The 20,812-nt window shown below is 43.9% G+C and overlaps 1 protein-coding gene across 2 annotated transcripts; it reads right to left on the bottom strand.

Moving 5' to 3' along the window:
* Window positions 1-1,838: 1,838 nt before the first annotated feature.
* CTSE (cathepsin E) lies at window positions 1,839-16,277 on the bottom strand. 2 transcript variants are annotated; one of them, XM_001163151.5, is made up of 9 exons: window positions 16,093-16,274; window positions 15,273-15,429; window positions 14,522-14,639; window positions 13,420-13,538; window positions 8,323-8,522; window positions 6,163-6,285; window positions 4,899-5,040; window positions 4,699-4,797; window positions 1,839-2,752 (listed from the first exon to the last, which is right to left on the bottom strand). In XM_001163151.5, the coding sequence occupies exons 1-9, from the start codon at window positions 16,158-16,160 to the stop codon at window positions 2,588-2,590; spliced, it is 1,191 nt and encodes a 396-aa protein (XP_001163151.1). In that variant the 5' UTR covers window positions 16,161-16,274; the 3' UTR covers window positions 1,839-2,587. The 2 variants fall into 2 exon arrangements, with proteins under 2 accessions (XP_001163151.1, XP_024207175.1); XM_024351407.3 differs by lacking the exon at window positions 4,899-5,040 and having other exon boundaries at window positions 16,093-16,277.
* Window positions 16,278-20,812: the final 4,535 nt, after the last annotated feature.

The following is a 20,812-nucleotide window of genomic DNA, read 5'->3' as shown; positions in this document are numbered from 1 at the left end:
TTTTTTGAGATGGAGTCTCTGTTGCTGAGGCTGGAGTGCAGTGGCACGATCTTGGCTCACTGCAACCTCCACCCCCTGGGTTCAAGCAATTCTCCTGCCTCATCCTCCCGAGTAGCTGGGATTACAGGCGCCTGCCACTATGCCCGGGTAATTTTTGTATTTTTAGTAGAGATGGGGTTTCACCATGTTGACCGGGCTGGTCTCGAACTCCTGACCTCAAGTGATCCACCCACCTCAGCCTCCCAAAGTGCTGGGATTACAGGTGTGAGCCACAGCACTGGCTGAATGCTGTATTTTTGATCTGCCTTTGGTTGAAAAAATAAAATCTGTGAATAAGTGAAATCATGCAAGTCCAAACCTGTGTTGTTCAGGGGTCAACTGTAGTTCCTATTATGATGTCCATTTGACAGATGAACAAACTGAGGTGCAGAAGTCCCACAACTGATGCTAGGAATGAAATCCAAGCCTGCCTGACTCCGGAGCCAGTGTTATTAATTGTTCTGCTACACTGCTTTCATAGCTCGTTTGTATCAGGCTGTTCTAAATTGACTTTAAAAGCAATAATTTCCTCAAAAAGGAAAAATAAAAGTAAAAACCAAACAAAAAATGTATGTGTGCAGATGTGTAGTTGTGATCTACTCTGAGCATGACACCCAAATCAGAAGGGAAGTTACCACTCTTAGCCAGGTGCTTCCACCCAGGTAAGATCATTGATTCTTCCCAACAGCTCTGAGAGGTGAGTGTCTTAGGGACATGACGTCATTACCCGAGGCCACTGAGGAACCAGGACTCTGTGGAACAATGGCTGATGCCACATATGGGACTGGAAGTGTGCAAGATGGGCTGGAAAAGTTCACAGGAACTAATTTGAAGGTCACCCACTGGCTAAAGATAGGGTGATTTGGCATTAAAGAAAAAACTGGTGAGTTGAAACACATCAAATATGTTTAAAATTCTTTGGTGTTTAATATAGCACCAACTCATTCTGAAAACTGGTAAACAAAGGAAACAAAACCCCAAGTAATTGTCTTCTTTCCTGGGCAAATGGTTGTTGAGGGAAAGGTTTTATCTTGTTTTATCTTGTTTTCAAGACAAGGTCTTGCTCTATCACCCAGATTGGAGTACAGTGGCAAGGTCATAGATCACTGCAGCTTTGACACCCTGGGCTCAAGCAATCCTCCTTCCTTGGCTTCCCAGAGTGCTGGGACAGACGTGAGCCATCGTGCCCAGCCAAAGATTATTATTTTTTTTTTATTTTGAGAAGGAGTCTCGCTCTGTTGCCAGGCTGAAGTGCAGTGGCGTGATCTTGGCTCACTGCAGCCTCTGTCTCCTGGGTTCAAGCGATTCTCCTGCCTCAGCTTCCTGGGTAGCTGGGACTACAGGCGTGTGCCACCATGCCTGGCTAATTTTTGTACTTTTAGTAGAGAAGGGGTTTAACCATGTTGGCCAGGATAGTCTCCATCTCTTGACCTCGTGATCTGCCTGCCTTGGCCTCCGAAAGTGCTAGGATTACAGGCGTGAGCCACTGCACCCGGCCTATGTTTTTTATAGAAGAGTTCCAACTAACAAATGCCAAAGGGATAGCAGAATTAGAAAAACACCTGTTCTGCCGCCCCTAATTATAGTGTGGATCTCAGCAATGATCATCAATGACCACTGAAACGATCAGGTAAAATGCTGAACTTTGTAATGAATGATTAAAGCCAAGAACTCCAAACCCACCCAGCAGTCTTAACATTACCAATAGAGAGGCATCAGCATTATCTGCCTCCTGACAGGATGCAACAAGAAGTACCCAGCACCACCTAGGAAGTATTTTTGCCACAAAATCAGACCTCCAGATCTAACTACCATTTTATAGGAAAGATAAGTTCAGAGAACCATGTCAAATGACACCTCGGGATTTCAACCAGCAACGTTCAAATGTGCTAAACTCTGTAGATGGAAAGAGACTTACAGACATTTCAAATAAATGCAATATATGGGCCTTGCTTGAATCCTAATACAAACAATCCAACTATAAAAACAGCCAAACATTTGTGGGACAATGGGAGATGCTTGAATTCCGATTGTATATTTAAGGATGTTAGAAATATTTATGGACAAAATGATGTAATGCTCGGAATTTGCTTCAGAATGATCCAGGTACAGCATGTGGAGCTGGAGAGAGGAGTGGGCAGCAGTGTAGATAAACAGGCCTGGCCGTGTGTGGATGGGTTGTCAGGGCTGAGTGGAGTTGCAAAGGGATTTATTATACCATGATCTCTGCTTGTGCATATGTTTGGAGATTTTCATAATCAAATGTGAAAATTTTTGATTTTCATAATCAAAAATCAATACAAAATATGAATGTATAACGTAATTCCTCCATCATGACGGTGGTGGGAGTGGTGTGTATGTGTGAAGTGTGTGTGTGTATATGTGTGTGTGTGTGTGTATTCTCATGTTCTGTTTGGTCTTAATTCAAGTTGCAACCCTGGAAACAGCTACATTCTCTGGAAAATAACTTTTTGTAGGTGTAAAGAATGCCCCAACCTAACATATTCAAGGCCCGTCAGACAGGCAGGCACAGACACAAGGCCCCTCCTTAGGGGACTGCTGGGGCCAGTCCCACACGGTTATTCCCACGGTCAAAGACTGAGTAAAACTGTCGAATGAAGACATCCCCCAGGATCCAGAGGGGCCCAGCTGGAGGGTGGATGTCAAGTCCTTGAAAGCCGCTGCTGCAGAACTGCATTCCATCCACGAAGTCCTGTGGGTTGGAAAGAAGGATGCAAATGACATACGGGGGAAGAAGGTAGTAGTACTGCCTGGAGGCTGCCTGTGTGGTGGTGGTGGCTGGCACTGGGTGGCCTTGGACAGCTGGTGGGTTCCACCATTTTGGTCGGTGGGTTCTTCCTCCTGCTTCATATGTCCCTACCCTAGGTTGCTTAATAAAGTGTTTGTCTGCACAAGGCCATTCTTACGGGCCTGGGGTCTATGTTCTACAATTTTGAGAACTGTTCGTCTGTTATATACTCCCACCTACCCCTGTCACCATCATTTTACAACTGGGAAACCCTTGCTGCATGGCTAGAAGAGCAAAAGGGTTGGCACCAGAAGACCTTGGTTTAAATTCTGGTTTCTTTAGTTTCTAGTGAAGCTCAGCTTAGTTTTTGTTAAGGGAGAGAAAGAACTCTGTTAGTGCCTATCCACTGCTATTTTCTTGTTGATGTTCTGGAAACAAACATTTGAGTGACCCCCTTTAGATGAGGCAAGTAGGCATTCCTTGTTCAAGAGAAGAGTGTCACCTTCTCCAATCTAATTTTTAGTTTGGCAAAGACGTGCTCTACCAGGCAAGTGTGGTCTTTCCAACAATGATTTGAAATTTGAAGTTGCTGATGAGGGTGTGGGAAAATTTGCAGAGGGCTCAGGGAGACTTCTTGAGAGGAAGGACGTGAAAAGTCAAAATTTTTACAGCAGTTTTGATGGATCAAGGTGGCTCTGATTGGGAAAGAACCACGCACTGTACTGCGAAAGAACCAGCACAAGACCTTGTGATCCACCCGCCTCGGCCTCCCAAAGTCCTGGGATTACAGGTGTGAGTCACCATGCCCGGTCAGGTCATGATCTTCTAAAATGATCTTCTAAAAGAACCACTCACCATACCGGGAAAGAACCACGCACCTCCCCTCCCCTGGCTTCTAGGAAACTCCCACTCTTTTTTGGGCTCTCCAGGCCTGGAGCACATCAATGATTTCCACCTGGGCAGGGACTCAACTCACATGGGGGAAGGTGAGAGTGTGGGTGTGCTGGGGTGTTGATGGGCATGTGGACTGATGAACAGGGCTCAGTCTAAATGTCTCACTGTTCCTCAGTGTGGTGTTCAGAGTGGCAGTTCCATAATCCCTATGTGGCAGGAGCTTAGGGGACTTACCATGAAGCTGTGTTTTAAAGCAAACATTTGTTTTTATTTGGATTGTCTGTTGGTGGCTTTGGGAAGGAGTTAATAGAGGCTTAGGGGTAGGGCTGAAGCCCTCAGTCTATACCTTAGCACCCCTCTTCTGATGCAGTCACCCTGATGCTGTAAGTGACTCTTGAAAAAATTAGTGTGTTGAAGTGTGGTGCCGAATACCTACAATGCTGAAAATTCAGACCAACTGTGGTGTGAGGTGCTCATAGGTGTCCAAAAGGTCTAGGAGTTCCCTTTCTACTTCACCCTACAAACTTGAGAATTTACTGCAACAAAAGACATTTTCTTGCTAGAGGAGGAATGTTAATTTGAGGTTAGAACAAATATAATCTTATTCTCCACTCCTCCCTGCAAACAGCTCATATCTTGAACCATTTATTTGACTCTCTGAGTCTTGATATTCTCACCTATAAAATGAGATAGTAATAGCTCCAGTCTGACCTGGTGGTTGAGGAGATTAAACTTTGTCAGTGGAAAAGCCCTACATGGCAATATCAGAAGATTTCCTTAAATGGCTTGCCTGAAGTTCACTACTGCTTCATGGCAGAACTGGAAATTAGAACAAGCCCCGTGGTCTTTCCACCACAGGCAGCTGTGTCCCTCCCAGAGGGAATGCCACATCAGAGCAGAACAACGTGGGGCGGGGCTTAGGGTAAAGGCAGGCAAAGTGCAGGCGATTGAAAAGGGGAAGTGGCAGGCATGTGGGGAGGGCCCTGTGGCCTGCAGAATAAGGAAACAGTTCTTACCAGTAGGGTGTAGGCAGTTGGGCTGAGGGTATAGGGGACTCCGTTAATGGTGAAGGTGACATCCGGCATGACGTTAAGGTTGGCACACTCCACAGCATACTAAAACCCAATACGGAGGATCCATTTAGAGCCTTGCCACCTCCCAAGAGAAGGCCTGGCTCTCCTGTCCCCACCACTCCCTTGCCCAGGCAGGCACTCACTTCTCCATCCACGGGGGCTGCCCCAATGGCGTTTTGCAGCTGCTTAATCTTGTCGGAAGGGCCAGTGATGAGGGAAGTCCCTGTGTCCACAATGGCCTGGCAGCCCTCGGAGCAGAACATCACAGTGCCTCCCACCTGGATGCTGAGGGGACAGGGTTGTGGTCGGCCCACCTTCCCTCCCCCGGCTCCTAGGAAACTCCCACTCTTTTTTGGGGTCTCAAATGCCTGGAGCACATCAATGATTTCCACCCACCATATGAGTGTTCCTCAATTGTTTTCTACTGAGATCCATAGGAAGAAATCTGTTTACTTCTTGACCCAGTGCACACACACACACATTCATGCAATTGAAGTGCACTCTGGTATTTTCTACTGTATTCCAATTCGTCTAAAAAATGTAGGTGTCTCAATCTCTTGACCTTGTGATCCTCCTGCCTCGGCCTCCCAAAGTCCTGGGATTACAGGTGTGAGCCACCACACCTGGTCAGGTCAGGATCTTCTAAAATGATGTCATGACCCATAAATAGGTGAATTCCTACAGTTTGAAAAACTCTGAATAGACAGTGAGCATTGAGGCCTTTTATTTTTTGCATTCCTAATGCCTGGTACCTTGCAGGAACTCAATCCTAGCTGAATTGAAACTTGAACTACACTTTTCCAATTCCTGCATTGTCTAGCACGGCGCTAGGTATGAGGCAGGCATGTAGTCCCACTTCCCCAATTGCTTCGTGCCCAGATATTGTATATATTTCCTGGCTCAGTTTCAATGTAACCCCCTCCATGATGCACTGGAGCGTTCAGATAGAAGCGGTCATGCCTGTCTGCGGGACCACATTAGTGGCACCTCTCTTGGAGCACTGACCACCTTCCATTTTACAGGATAGTGGTTTGGGTGCATCTCATCTTCTGTACAAGTTTTTTGAGGGCAAGATCTGAGCCCAATTCACCTGTGCAACCCCCCATGTTACTCATCCCTTGCCTTGTGTGTTAATGTTAAAAGAACAAAGGGGAGCAGGCTGTGCACTGGTATTGACTGTCTGTTGAGTTAAAAGCACGCCACGTGTACAAGGAAGGAAGCTGTGTCTGCTGCCCTGGTTACAGAGGTCCCTTCCTGCACACTTGCTCAGCACCTCCATACCTCCAACCACAGTAAGCTTCTGGCATCCTCTGCTAGTGACCAGTGGTTTTTCAGTTAATTCGGTTTGAGTTGTGCCTCTTTTCAGTTTACCCCTAGTACTGTCACTACTTCATGGGGAATACTCACTTATCCAGTGCAATCTGCCAGTAAGCTTGCTTGGTGACTGGGACCCAATTCAGGCTCCCAGAGAAATGGGAGTGGTCGTAGCCTCCGAAAATCAGCTCGCTCCCCGCACCACCTTCTGGGTTACTACGTGGAGAGAAAGACAAACTGTCCAGGAAGGGCCACTGCAAAACTCTAGGGGTGAGCCTCAGCTAGGACCCTTTGCTTCTTGATCTCATGCCAAGCATGCAGGTAGGCAGAAACATCAGTCTGGGCTTTGAGACCGGGACTCTGACTACTGCAAGTGAATTGGTCCGGGCCTTTTTGACACAAGGTTAGAAACAACTCCCCTTGACCATTTGTGAATGTGTTTCTGCTTCTTGGATAAAAAGGTTAAGGAGGTGGGAAATGGGGCCAGCAGGTCTGTCATTCAGAACCAAGGCCAGGACCATCCTGGGTGGGTATACACCGTGTGACTTGAAGCAACCCCCAAAGACACCTTTTCCCAAAGTATCTTCCCCACTATGGTTGTGACAGTGCCTGGCGTTTTTGTGTTATTCACTCCTTATGTTAAGGCAAAGAGGCTAATATGAATGTATCATGACTTACTAGAGCCTGAAAACTTATTTTCATTGGTATTGATTTCTCAGATTATGTTCTGGAACCTAGCAGGATTCTGGAGAAATAGGACCTAAGACAGATTCATTTTGAGGAGGAAAAGGATCAGAAAGATACAAAACTGAAATCAGGGTGGTAAAGAGGGAGAGAAGTGAATACCTGTAGGAATTTTAGGACAGTGGTTTTACAGAGGGAGTGGGGAAAGGAACTCACATTTGTTGATTACCTTGGTGCAAGGCTGTGTAGTGGGGATTTTATCTATCTAAACTTATTTAACTCACATCAACCTAGTGGTCCGTGGAAGAAACTGAGCCTCAGTGAGATGAAGCAATGTAAGTGGCAGGATTCAAATCCAGGTCAGTCTGACTGCCAAGCCTTGATATTCTCCATTACAGCCCACTTTTCCCAGGCGACGGGAGAAGGAAGTTCTGCAAGGGGAAGCAGAGGTGTCTAGACAACTTGCCTCTCTTACTCACAGCTCTGCCTAGGCCTGGTCCTGAGTGCCGTCATGCTGGAGAGGAAACATAGCTTGATAGGGAAAATCCAGGACCCTCCATGTGGGAGAGGGGAATGAGAGGAATGGGCTTATGCTGAAACAGTGTGAACGCAGGCCAGGTCTGAGCTGGAAAAAGTCAGCAAGGTCAGAAATCACCTTCCTGTGTAAGGAGGAAGAGGAGATGACCCTCCAAGGATGCCGGGCAAGAGTGCCTAGAAACAGGTGAGCCTCATGACCTTTTCCAAAAACAATGTGCAATTTTAAAAAATTGTTGTAAAAATATGTAACATAAAATGTACTATCTTACCCATTTTTGAGTCTACAATTCAGTAGTGTTAAGTATGTTCACACTGTTGTAAAATCCAGACCTTTCATTTTACAGAACTGGAACTTTATACCCATTAGGCCATCAACAACGGTTTAAGAATTCCTCACTTCCCCTCCCCAGGCTCTGGCAACTGGCAGTCTACTTTCTGCCTATGAATTTGACTAGTCTAGGTACCTCACCTAAGTGGAATCATACAGTATTTGTCTTTTTGTGACTAGCTTATTTCACTTAGCATTATGTCCTCAAGTTTCTTCTATGTTGTAGCATGTCTCAGAATTTTCTTCCTTTTTAAGGCTGAATAATATTTGATTATTTGGATATGCCACATTTTATTTATTCATCCATCAGCATGCAATTATTTTATTGTCAGCTTTTCATTTTTTTCTGCCTCCTCCTCCTGCAGGTACTGTCTTTCTTGTTTCACTGGGTCCCCAGTGTGAGCATCATAATCAGCATATAATAGGAGCTTGATATTTAGTGACAGCATCAATGAAGAACCAATCCCAGAGATTCCTTAAATTTAAGCCAGTGTGGTAGAGTTTACAAAGTGTTTTTACAGCTACTTGATGAAGCAAATCCCATTTCCTCAATATTCAGAGAGGTTAAATGTTTTGACTAAGATCACACAGCTGGTAATGGACCAAGCTACCTAAACCAGGTCTTTTGACTGCTAAGTCAAGTGTATGTGTTGTCTCCCTGTAGTTATAACTGACTTTAACCTCACAGACTTGATGGGCCTTACCTGCTCATGTAGACAGAAAACATCGGCAAGTCCACCAGGTTCTGAGCCATCATGTTGTCAAATACTGGAGTCACTCCTCCCACAGCCAAGGAGGGGTATCCCAGGCCCAGAATTCCATCAAACTCTGCATCCACAAAGGTCTGGCCTGGCTCTGTGACACTTTCTCCAAACTGCTGGCCAACCACGGTTAGTCCTTCCACCTGGTAGGAGAAAGCCCACAGGAGAATGGCACAGGGGATTGCTGGCAAAGGGTTTGACTCCTGGATTTTCCTCTGTCTTGAAGCTAATGCTTCTCCTTCCCAACTTTCCTTGACTAAATGAGCACAAAGATGCTTGCTATATTCCCAAAAAACAGGACATTCCAAACCTCAGAAGCCCTCATGCACCTGCCAATCATTGCGCCCCTCCTCAAGAAGAGCCAGTCTCCTGACTTCTAATAACATATATTGGTTTTGCCTATTTTTTGGATTTTATATAAATGGAATCATCCCATATGAACTCTTTGGTATCTGGCTTCTGTCACTCATCATGTGCTTATTGTACACTGTTTTTTTGTAACTTGTTTCAGAAAATTTTGCCTACCTTAAGGTCATGAAAACATTTTCTCATGTTTTCTTCTAAAAGCTTTATTGTTTACTTTTCACATTGCGATCTGGAACCTATATGAAATGTGATAATGTGTAAGGTAGGAGTTAAGATTTATTTTTTTCTTCTGGATATTCATATGACCTGGCACTATTTAATAAATATACCATCATTTCCTCCACATACTGCAGTGTCTTGTTCAACGCAAGTCAGATGACTGTGTTGATAGTTTTGTATTTTCTGTTCTGTTACATTTGTTTATTTTTAAAATTCTGTGCCAACACCACACGTCTACATTACTGTAACTTTATAATAAATCTTAATATTTACCAGTGTTTTTCTTCAGCAAGATTGTATTGATGTATTACATATCCATATAAATGTTAGAATCAGTTTGCTAATGTCTAAGAAAAAGTGCTGTAGTTTTGATTGGAATAAAATTGGTTGTATAGACCAATTTGAAAAAATTTGACTTTTTAATGAAACAGAGTCATTCAATCTATGAGCATGGTTTAGTTTTCAATACAGGTCTTCTTTTAATTTTATTCATTAATGTTTGTGATTTTTATGCAAGCCTTTTACTTTTATTTAGTAATGTTTGCTATTATCAGAGTAGAGTTCTCGCACATTTTTGTTAAATTTACATCAAAGTAGCTGATGGTTTTGATAGTATTATAAATAGTGTCATTAAAAATCTATTTGCCATTTGTTTTACTTGCTACAGGTTGAGCATCACAAATCTGAAAATCTGAAACTGAAGTGCTTCAAAATCCAAAACTTTTTGAGTGCCAACATGAGGCTCAAAGAAAATGCTCATTGGAGCATTACAGATTATGGATTTTCAGATTTGGGATACTAAACTGGTAAGTATAATGCAAATATTTCAAAATCTGAAAAAATTTGAAATCTAAAAGGCTTCCGGTCCCAAGCATTTGGGATAAGGATCCATAACCTGTATATATAAATCCAAATGATTTTCTTTGAGACAGAGTCTCACTGTGTCACCCAGGCTGGAGTGCCATGGCATGATCTTGGCTCACTGCAACCTCCACCTCCTGGGTTCAAGCAATTCTTCTGCCTCAGCCTCCTGAGTAGCTGGGACTACAGGCGTGTGCCACCACGCCTGGCTAATTTTTGTATTTTTAGTAGAGAAATGTTGGTCAGGCTGGTCTCAAACTCCTGACCTCATGATCCACCTGCCTCGGCCTCCCAAAGTGCTGGGATTACAGGCGTGAGCCACCGTGCCTGGCCCCAGATGATTTTTTTTATGTTGACCTCATATCCAGCAACTTTGCTAAGTTCACATATTAATCCCAATATCCTTTCTGTAGATATTTTTGGATTTTCTACTTATAGAATCTTGTCATACATTAATATTGACAGAGTTATTTCTTCCTTTTCCATCTTAATGTTCTTTATTTCTTTTTTCTTGCCTTGTTGCACTGGCTAGGATTTTCAGTACAATGTTGAATAGAAGTGGTGAAATTGAGTGTCCTTGTCTCATTCTTGATCTTATGGAGAAGTCTCTCGACAATTCACCATTAAGTATAAAGTTTGCTGTGGGCTTCTTTTAGATGAAGCCCTTCATTTTTATCAGATTAAGGGAGTTACTTTCTACTCCTAGTTTGCTAAGAGTTTTTCTTGAAGTCATGAATAGATATTGAATGTTATTAACCTACTAATATAATCATATTGGTCATATGATTTTTCTCCTTTTATTCTGTTAAATGATAAATTCCTGGAAAGATGACGCTTGGTATGATCTTTTTATATACCAAAAGATTTTATTTGCTAGTATTTCATTTAGAACTTTCGCATCTATATTCATGAGAGAAAGATTGGTCTGTAATTTTATATTTTCTTTTGTTATAATGTCCTTTTCAAGTTTCATTATTAAAGTTATGCTGGTTTCATAAAATGAGTTATAAAGTGTTTTTACTTTGTCAAATATCTGGAAGAGTTTGTGAAAGACTGATTTTTTTTAGTGTTGAGAGAATTTATCAGTGAGGCTTTTCTTCGTGGAGTTTTCTTTGTGGAAAGATTTTTTAATAACAGAGTATATCTTTAAAAGATTCACATTTTCTATTTTTTGTTTTTGCATCAGTTTTGGTATGCTGTATTTCTCAAGGCATTTGCTGATTTTTTGAAAATTGTAAAATTTATCCATATAAAATTATTCTTGATAACTTTACTAATGTTCTCTTTCTCATTTCTAACATTGTTAAGTTGTATTTTCTTTCTTTTTTCTTATTTAGTCATGTGAGAGGCTAACCAATTTTATTACTCTTTGCAAAGAGTTCATTCTTGGCTTTGTTAATTTTCTGTACTGTGTGATTTCTCTATTTCATTAGTGTCCCATTCTACTCTTTATTATTTCCTTCCTTTTGATTTCTTTGGGTTTGATTTGCTATTGTTTGTTTACGGTTTGCTCATTTTCTTGTTATTCATTTCTTGAAATAGGAGCTTAGATAATTGATCATTAGCATTTCTATTAACAACACATGCATTTTAGGCTAAATGGTCCCTTTAAGGGCTGCATCAGCTTCATCTACAAATTTTCACATGTCATATCTTTATTATGTCAGTCAGGGTTTGATAAGAGAAGCAGAACCATCAGGAGGTACTATAGATTATAGATATAGCTATAATGATGTGGATATAGATATTGATTATATGCAACTGTGGGTGCTACTTAAACAGTGTACTTTAGGATATTGTTTCTGTCCTGATGCTGCAGCAGCAGTCTACAGTTTGCACAGCAGAAAGGGAAGATAGATGTCAAGTGGGAGAAAAAGGGCCAGTTGGAACCCATGAGGGTGAGGGTGGACTGGAACCCACATTGTTCTCTCACTGTCCCCAAGTCTCCAGCCTCAATGATGGGGATGTTATGCAGCAAAAGCTGATGATTTGTTAGAGGTAAGTGCACACCTGGTCCTGGAGCCAGAAAAACTGAGGGAAGGAGCAATGCAGCTGACATTGCTATGGGCTTGGCTGCTGCCCTACACCAGCCAGGTGAGCCAACAGATACGTGACAAGCTATAGGTTTGAATTCCCCTTTCTATGCTAATTTCAGTCCCTTCCCTGCATCTCAGAGGTTATTGTGATGATCAGTTAGGGATGTAGCCTTCAAAATAGTCATTTTTACTTTTATATATATATTATATGTAATTAGATATATAATATATATGTATATGTCATAATATATACAGAATCTTATATATAACATAATATATACACATTATATATATGTTGTGTTAATCTATTATATAATAGATTAACATATTATGTAATATATTATGTTAATATATTATATAATAGGTTAATCTATTATATAATAGATTAATATAATATATTATGTAATATATTATTACATACAACATATTAATATATTATATAACACATACTATATTATTAATATAATACATTATATCAATTATATTCTATAATATATTATATATTATATAACATATATTAATGTAATGTATTACATATTATATTAATTATATAATATATAACATGTATTATATGATATAATTATGCAATTATATACTTTAATATGTTACATATTGTATCTATATAATATATACAGATGGATATATATTATATATACAAATATACTGTATATTACATATATTCATATATGGATATTATATATTATATATGTAATGTGTGTATACACACGCATACATAGTTCCAATAGAAAATACAGTACATTGTTTTATCTGTATGATATTTTTACATAGATGGTGTTTTTCTGCTTCTGGCATTTTTTCAGTTGATAATATGTCCTACTCCACCCACTCTAAGGGATGTTGATGAAGGCTGTGCCCTGCTGGCCTCAGGAATACCCCATGGACCAACGTTCACCAGGAGTAGGTCAACCTCTCTTTCTCCCAAGGCCCAGGCATATATTGCTGTCTATAAGCCTGAAAAAGTACCTGGCTCTCTGTCCCCACATTTGTCTGATTCCCATAGTTCTAGGACCCATAGGACTTCAGAGGGAGTCAGAGGGTCAGAGGTCAGAGGGAGTTTGAGGAACAGCTCATGAGCTCAGCACTGAGTTCAGTTTGGACCTTGGCCTTTGGACAACTGGGCTTCTGCCTTGCCTCTGTGGTTGGACTCCCATTTCAGACCTTGCCCCCTTATGTTACTGAGTCCAAATCTCTCCCCCTGGTGTGGACTTCTTTATCCTTCAAGACGGAGACCTGGTTTTATCTCCTCAATGCCCTAGAGACTGGAGATCCAGCTGTGCACCCTGCCACCAGGCTTTGTGCACTGGGCACTGCTTCCTGCCAGAGTCCCCCTGTGCTGCTCTCCCCCAGGGCCCAGCGTGCTGTGGAGACTGACCCACTGCCACCATCTCAGGTGGGGAGTGTTGCTTGCCCTTTCTCCTAGAAGTTAGTGCTAACCCCTGTTTCCACCCATTCCTGAGGCAGATTTGAAATGTAAGACCTCTGAATAAGTCTCCCAAGTTTCTGTCCAAGAGAGAAAAAATGAAGGACTTGCACTCACAGAGACTTGGTCGGCTCCAATGATCCCGGACAAGCTCCCGGTTCCATACTGAATGGAGAAAGATTGACCCGGCTGGCTGTATGTGCTGGACTGGGAAGGCTGGAACCTGCTGTGCGTCTCTGGAAAGAAGTGCACTGCTCTTGCTTATGCCATCGGCTCACTGGCTGCATCCCTGCCCTAATGCCACCCAGCCCCACAGCGGCAGGGTCTCTTCCCTCAGCTCTCAACACTGAGTGGGGGCCCCTAGAAGCCTGGTGATGCCCCTCCCTAATGAGCAACTACATTTCCCTCTAGCTACAGATGTGGCCTAACTGGGGACCAAATAGCTATCCCTGAGCAAACCTGATTGTCCACAATGACCTCATGAGGCACACCAAGATAAGTGTCATTTATCAGGCGCCAGCCACAGTCCCTGCCACCCATTGTGGGTCAGAGGTTGGCTTCAAAAGAAACTCAGGGATAAACAATTGCCCCAGGAAATTACTCCCAACTTTTCTCCCAACCGATGGACATCTCTAGCCTTGGGGTTTCCAGAGACATTCTGTCTCTGGGACTTGTCCTGTATCGAACAAGACATCTTTCTGTAGCTCTTCTTTTCCAGTCCTCACTGAAACTTCTGAGTTACCTCTGGACAAATGGACCCACCCATGCCATTGTGCCCCACCAGCCCCACCTGTGTGCACCAGGAGATAAGGCTACCAAGCCTCCTTGAAACAAGCAGACTATCTACACTAGAACCCGACTCACCTCCCTGCTCAGAAATAACCAATTAAATTAAACTTCCCCTACATTCCTTTGGGTGTTCCAAAGGAAGTGAGTCATTATGTCAAAGATTTCTCCTTTCAATGGCTTTCTTTCTATTAATTCTGATCAGTATGAAAGTTGCTATCTTGGACAGCAGCCACACTTTAGTTCTTCCTTGGCTTTGCTCTATCTCTGCTATAAGCAGTTCCACGGCTGACTCAAAGAATGGAGAGTGGAAGCTGGTGTGGCAGGGATGGCCAGTTTCTGGAACCTAAGCCCCCCTTCCCCAGAGTACCAGGCTTGGCCTCCCAGGACTAGCCCCCAGACATTCTCTGCTGGTGCTCCTGGCCCCACTTACTGCAGGCTGGGCTAGTGCAGTACACAGAGGGGACCCAGAGGTTGGAGGAGCCAGTGTCGAAGATGACAGTGAAGTTCTGTGGTGGGGAGCCAATGGAGATAGTGCCGAAGTATTCCATCTGCAAGGAAGAGTGAGAAGGAAAGAGGGTGTGGGTGGTGGGGAGGGACAAGGGTGCTCACCAGGAAGCCAGGGGAAAGCTCCCAGGGGCCAGAGCCTGGGGTAATACAGACTGGAGTTTACAGAGCCTAGGAAGTGGCAACGCTGGAAAATAAAAGGTAAAAGGAGCAGAGAAATGGCCATGAGGGAGGAAATCAAACCAAGCCTCTGGCTACTTCATTTGATTTTACTTGCACTAACCTGATTCTTATAAATACATTGTAGGAGAGGCAGTGGAGGAAGAACCATCTGTTTTACAGACCAGGGAACTGGGGCTGGGAGAGGTTAAGTAACTTGCCTAAGGGTACACAGCCAGTAAGCTGCCCAGCTGAGAGCAGAAGCAGGGGCCTTCAGTGTGGGATGATGCTTTCACTCCCAGCCCTTTCCTTCTGCAGAGAACTCTGACATTTGGGTACATGGGGGCCTGCTTAGCCAACTCCATGGGGACCCAGGGAATCAGTCCCCATGGATCATCATCCAAGTGAAGAAATCCACAATGGCCTTCAGTGCTACTGATGTGGCACTGGCCATGCCCTAATGCTGGGCCTTCCTCCCGCTCCCACCTCTCCCCAGCCCTGACCCCAGGAGGCCTCACATCCAAGTAGTTGATGAGGGGTTCCTTGGCACTCTGGTCCATTGAGCAGGACTCGGTGAACTGGATCATGTCCAAATTATGGGATTTCCAGAACTCAGAGAGCTGGCTCCGTGCCCGCAGCTTCTTCTTGAGGGACGGATGCCTCCTGAGGGGCACCCTGGAGACAAACCCCCATGTAAGCAGGAGATGTACTTCTGCCTCCCTCTTCCCCCCATTCTCGTCCCATTTTCTCAGGGGCCAACTAGAGAAGATGGGGTGGGGGGGGGATCTGCAAGACAGCACGCAGGATACAGGTGGGATCAGCGTCCTCTCTGCCACTCAGCCTGCCCGGCCTCATCTCTGCCCTATAGAGTCTTAGAATCTTAGAGTGGAAATGGCTCCCCTCCTGGAGCTGAGGTCTTTGAGATCTAGGAAAATGGGAGATGTGGGGCGGTCTACAGTTTTACATGAACATCACAAAGGGCTGATTTAAAGGGACAGAAAACTCTTGGGGACAGTGACGGTCAGTCCCCTGGGGAAGTCCTGGGGCGCTTTGAGCTACAAACCACAACTGCAGGTTCCTGCTCTTTTGCAACACAAGAAGACCCCTGGGACTTGGGAAGGCACCTCCGTGGAGGTGGAGGCAGGAGGATGACTTGTTGAGGACTGGAGATTAAGGCCATACACAGGCGGCCACTGGATAAGTCTCTTCCATGCATTGACGCAAGCCCTCAGCTTCTCCTCCTCTTCACCTCCCCATCAGCTTTCCTACCCCCGAGCAGCCCTGAGTTGCAGGGCATGGGACTACCCAGCTGAACACAGTGCGGGGACGTCTTCTCACCTGTGAAGGGATCCTTGGGCCTCTCCCAGCTCCAGGAGCACCAGCAGCAAAAGAAGGAGCGTTTTCATTATGAGTCCGACCAGCAGCTTCTCCCTTGCCCCCTCCTTTCTTCTCTCCCCGAGGGCAGTGGGAACGGACTTTCCCTAACTCTCAGACCTGCCCAGCCCAGTCTGAGGGCCGAATGATAAGGCCCTGGAGTCATTAGCCATGCCCAGAGTAAATACAGCGTGTGGAACAGGGCGTTCCCCCTCCACCTCTCCGTCCCTTTCCCACCTACAAGAGGAATATGAGTCTGCGGGGAGAACTTGGGGGTCCTCTGGGGCTTGGCTTCTCTCGGGGCCTTGGCGCCTCCTCTGACCCCAAGAAACCCTGTTAATGAATCCGGAGGGCAGCACATGCCTGGCTGCTTGGAAAGGCCCACTGAACTCTTACTGCGAGTGCTCTAGCTGGAGACTCTGGAGGGGTGGGAGCTGACTTGTCATGGGTGGCAGGATTCCAATTCAAAATATTCGTCAGTCTGTTTTCTGGGTGATTCCTGTTCTCTCCTCAATCTCTAAAATGCTCCAAAGGCAGTTTATCCTTCCCTGGCCCACTTTGAAGCACAAACCAGCACTCCTCAAAGGCCCTGAAATGGGAAAATGTAGCTGCAGATTTATGGAGCCCACTCTCCTGACTCTAAGGACTTGATGAATCTGGGGCTGGGGCTCAGGGGTGTGTGGAGGAGAATGCAGGGGCAGCGAGGGAGGGTCAAGGGGGTCAGCGTCTACAGCAAGTGCCTGCATGAGTCTACTAAAGTGGCCATGACAAAGTACAGGGGGCTTAAACAACAGAAATTTATTTTCTCACTATTCTGGAGGCTGGAAGTCCAAGATCAAGGTGTTGGCAGACTTGATTGCTTCGGAGGCCTCTCTCCTTGGCTTGCAGATGGCTGCCTTCTCTCTGTGTCTTCACATGGGTCTTCCCTCAGCGTGTGGCTGTGTCCACATCCACATTTCCTCTTCTTATAAGGACGCTAGTCATATTGGAGTAGGGCCCACCCTAATGACTGCGTTTACCCTTAATACCTCTTTAAAGACCCTATCTCCAAATACAGTCACGTTCTGAGGTACTAGGTGTTAGGACATCAACATGGATTTTGGAGGACAAAGTTCAGCCCTTAACAGTGCTCAGGGACAATAGGATCTTCTATCTGTCAAGTGGGACTAAGCGCAGGGGTGGAGAGTGGGTGGGGCTCAGGCCTTAGTTACCGCAGTGTGTGAAACCCCCTCACCATCAGCCTATCTCTGTGGCCACCCGCCTCATAAACAGATGGTGGGGCTTCAGTGCCTGGGGTGGGGATGAAGGGGTTACAGGTAGGAAGACCCTGACCCTGGCTCAAGTTAGCCAGGGCAGCAGAGGCCACCACCATATGCCAATGCTTCCAGAGGGCACTAGCTCAGCAGTAGGAAGTAGATGGCCTGCGTTTAGCTTTAGCTCTGCCCTGACCAGCTAGTGTTCTGGAAAATCTCTTAAGTGCTATGGGATCTGCCTTTCATCTCTGAAGTTCAAATGGCAAGCAAACATGGAGTATGGAGCTAAGCCAAACCCGCGCTTGGGTCCAAAAATGTTAAAAAAGACATCAAAAAGACTTAAGGAACAGCCTAGACCTTTGACCCCTGAACCCAAGGCAACAAAGCCTCTTTGGCATTTCCCAGGAGCCCGTCTTGTTGACCTTTCACTGGGGAGAGTGGTCTAAACCTAGAAGGGCAGCTTGAGTCAGAAGTGGCTAGAAGTGGAGATCATTCATTTTGGCAGTAAACTCTGCCATGTTTTGCCCGTAACTGCTTATTCACCACATACCTTAGTTTTGTCATCTGCCAAATACCTTACCTACATCAATGGGTTTTTAGGGGGGATTAAACAAACAAAATAAGGTACAGATATACTTGTTGTACTGCACTCTGCTTTACTGCACTTTGCAGATACTGCTTTTTTTTTTTTAATTGAAGGTTTGTGGCAAACCTGTGTCAAGCAAGTCTATCAGCACCATTTTTCCAATACTGTGTGTTCATTTTGTGTCTCTGTGCCACATTTTGGTAATTCTTGCAATATTTCAAAGTTTTTCATGATTATTTTATCTGTTTTGGTGATCTGTACTCAGTGATCTTTGATGTTACTGTTGTAATTGTTTTGGGGTACCACAAACTGCACCTGTGTAAGACAGAGAATTTAATAAGTGTAATTGTGGGTTCTGATTGCTCCATTGCTCTACTAACTGGTCATTCCCCCATCTCTCTCTCTCTCCCTCTCTTTCTCTCCCCCTCGGGCCTTCCTGTTGCCTGAGACACAACAATATTGAAATTAGGCCAATTAATAATTCTACAGTGACCTCTAAGTGTTTAAGTGAAAGGAAGATTTGCATGTTCCTCATTTTAAATTCAAAGCTAGAAATTATTAAGCCTAGTGAGGAAGCCATGTTGAAAGCCAAGAAGGGCTGAAAGCTAGACCTCTTATACCAAACAGTTACCCAAGTCATGAATGCAAAGAAAAAGTTCTTAAGGGAAATTGAAGGTGATATTACAGGGAACACACAAATGACAGAAAGCAAAATAGTTTTCTTGCTGATATGGAGAAAGTGTTATTGGTCTGGATAGAAGATCAAAGCAGTGACAACACTCCCTTAAGTCAACGCCTAATCCAGAGCAAGGCCCTAACACTCTTCAGTTCTATGAAGGCAGAGAGAGGTGAGGAAGCTGCAGAAGAAAAGGTGAAGCCTATGGAGATTTCTGCAAGGTGAAGCAGAAAGTCCCAAAGCAGAAGCTGCAGCAAGTTATCCAGAAGATCTAGCTAAGATCATTGATGAAGGTGGCTACAATAAACAACAGATTTTTAGTATAGACAAAATAGCCTCATACTGGAAGAAGATACCATCTAGGACTTTCATACTAGAGAGAAGTCAATGCCTGGATTCAAATCTTCAAAGAACAGGCTGAATCTTTTGTTAGGGGATAATGCAGCTGGTGACTTTAAGTTGAAGCCAATGCTCATTTGCCCATTCTGAAAATCCTAGGGCCCTAAAATCTATGCTAAATAGAGTTTGTTTGTGCTGTATCAGTGGAACAACATAGCCCTGGATGACAGTACATTGGTTTACAGCATGGTTTACTGGATATTTTAAGCTTGCTGTTGAGACCTACTGCTCAGAATAAAAAAAAATTCTTTTCAAAATTTTACTGCTCATTGACAATGCAACTCATTGCCAAAGAGCTCTGATGGAGATTTATAAGGAGATAAATGTTTTTATGCCTGCTAACCCAATATTCATTCTGCAGCCCCTGGATCAAGGAATAATTTTGACTTTCAAGTCTCATTATTTAAGAAATGCATTTTGTAAAGCTATAGCCACCATAGATAGTGATTCTGATGGATCTGGGCAAAGTAAACGGAAATCTTCCGGAAAGGATTTACCATTCTAGATGCCATTATGATTATTCATGATTCATGGGAGATCAAACTATAAAATTAAAAGGAGTTTGGAAGAAGTTGATTCCAATCCTCATGGATAACTTTAAGGGGTTCAAGACTTCAGTGGAGAAAGTAACTGCAGATGTGGTGGGAATAGCAAGAGAACTAGAAGTGGAGCCTGAAGGTGTGACTGAATTGCTGCAACCTCATGATCAAACTTGGGTGGATGAGAAGTTGCTTCTTATGGATGAGTAAAGGATGTGGTTTCTTGAGATGGAATCTATTCCTGGTGAAGATGCTGTGAACACTGTTGAAATGCCAACAAAAGATTATGAATATTGCATTAACTTGGTTGATAGCAGTAGTAGGGTTTGAGAAGATTACTCCAGTTTTGAAAGAAGTTCTACTGTGAGTAAAATGCTATCAAACAGCATCATATGCTACAGGGAAATCTTCATGAAAGGAAGAGTCAATCTATGTGGCAAACTTCATTGTTTTCTTAGTTTAAGAACTGGGCGCTGTGGCTCGTGCCTGTAATCCCAGTATTTTGGGAGGCCGAGGCGGGCAGATCACCTGAGGTCGGGAGTTTGAGACCAGCCTGACCAACATGGAGAAACCCCATCTCTACTAAAAATACAAAACACCTGGGCGTGGTGGTGCATGCCTGTAATGCCAGCTACTCAGGAGGCTGAGGCAGGAGTATTAATTGAACCTGGGAGGCGGAGGTTGCAGAGAGCCGAGATCCTGCCACTGCACTCCAGCCTGGGCAACAAGAGTGAAACTCCATCTCAAAAGAAAGAAAGAAAGAAAGAAAGAAATTGTCATGGCCACCCCAAACCTGGAGCAACTACCACCTTGATCAGTCAGCAGCCATTAATGTCCAGGCAAGACCTCCGCCAGCAAAAAGGTTATGACTCCCTGAAGGCTCAGATGATTGTTAACATTTTTAGCAATAAAGCATGTTTTAATTAAGATGTTTTTAGACATAATGCTATTGCACACTTAATAGACTACAGTACAGGGTAAACATAACTTTTGTATGCATTTTGAAACCAGAAAACTTGTGTGATTGACTTTATTGCAATTTTCACTTTATTGCAGTAGTCTGGAACCAAACCCACAGTAGCTCCAAATGATGCTTGCATGTGGAAGTTCTTGAAAAACTGTAACATGTCATGTGAACTAAAGATTGTCACTAAAAACTTCAGTGTTTCAGAAGTGCTGGAAGGGTTCTTACAGACTCTCAAGACAAACCCACTTGTATAGCAGAATGAGA

Source organism: Pan troglodytes, chromosome 1, assembly GCF_028858775.2.
Source record: "Pan troglodytes isolate AG18354 chromosome 1, NHGRI_mPanTro3-v2.0_pri, whole genome shotgun sequence".
NCBI classification, from domain to species: Eukaryota; Metazoa; Chordata; class Mammalia; order Primates; family Hominidae; genus Pan; species Pan troglodytes.
The sequence above is the reverse complement of the archived record's forward strand: the minus strand, read 5'-3'. Positions and strand labels throughout refer to the sequence as shown.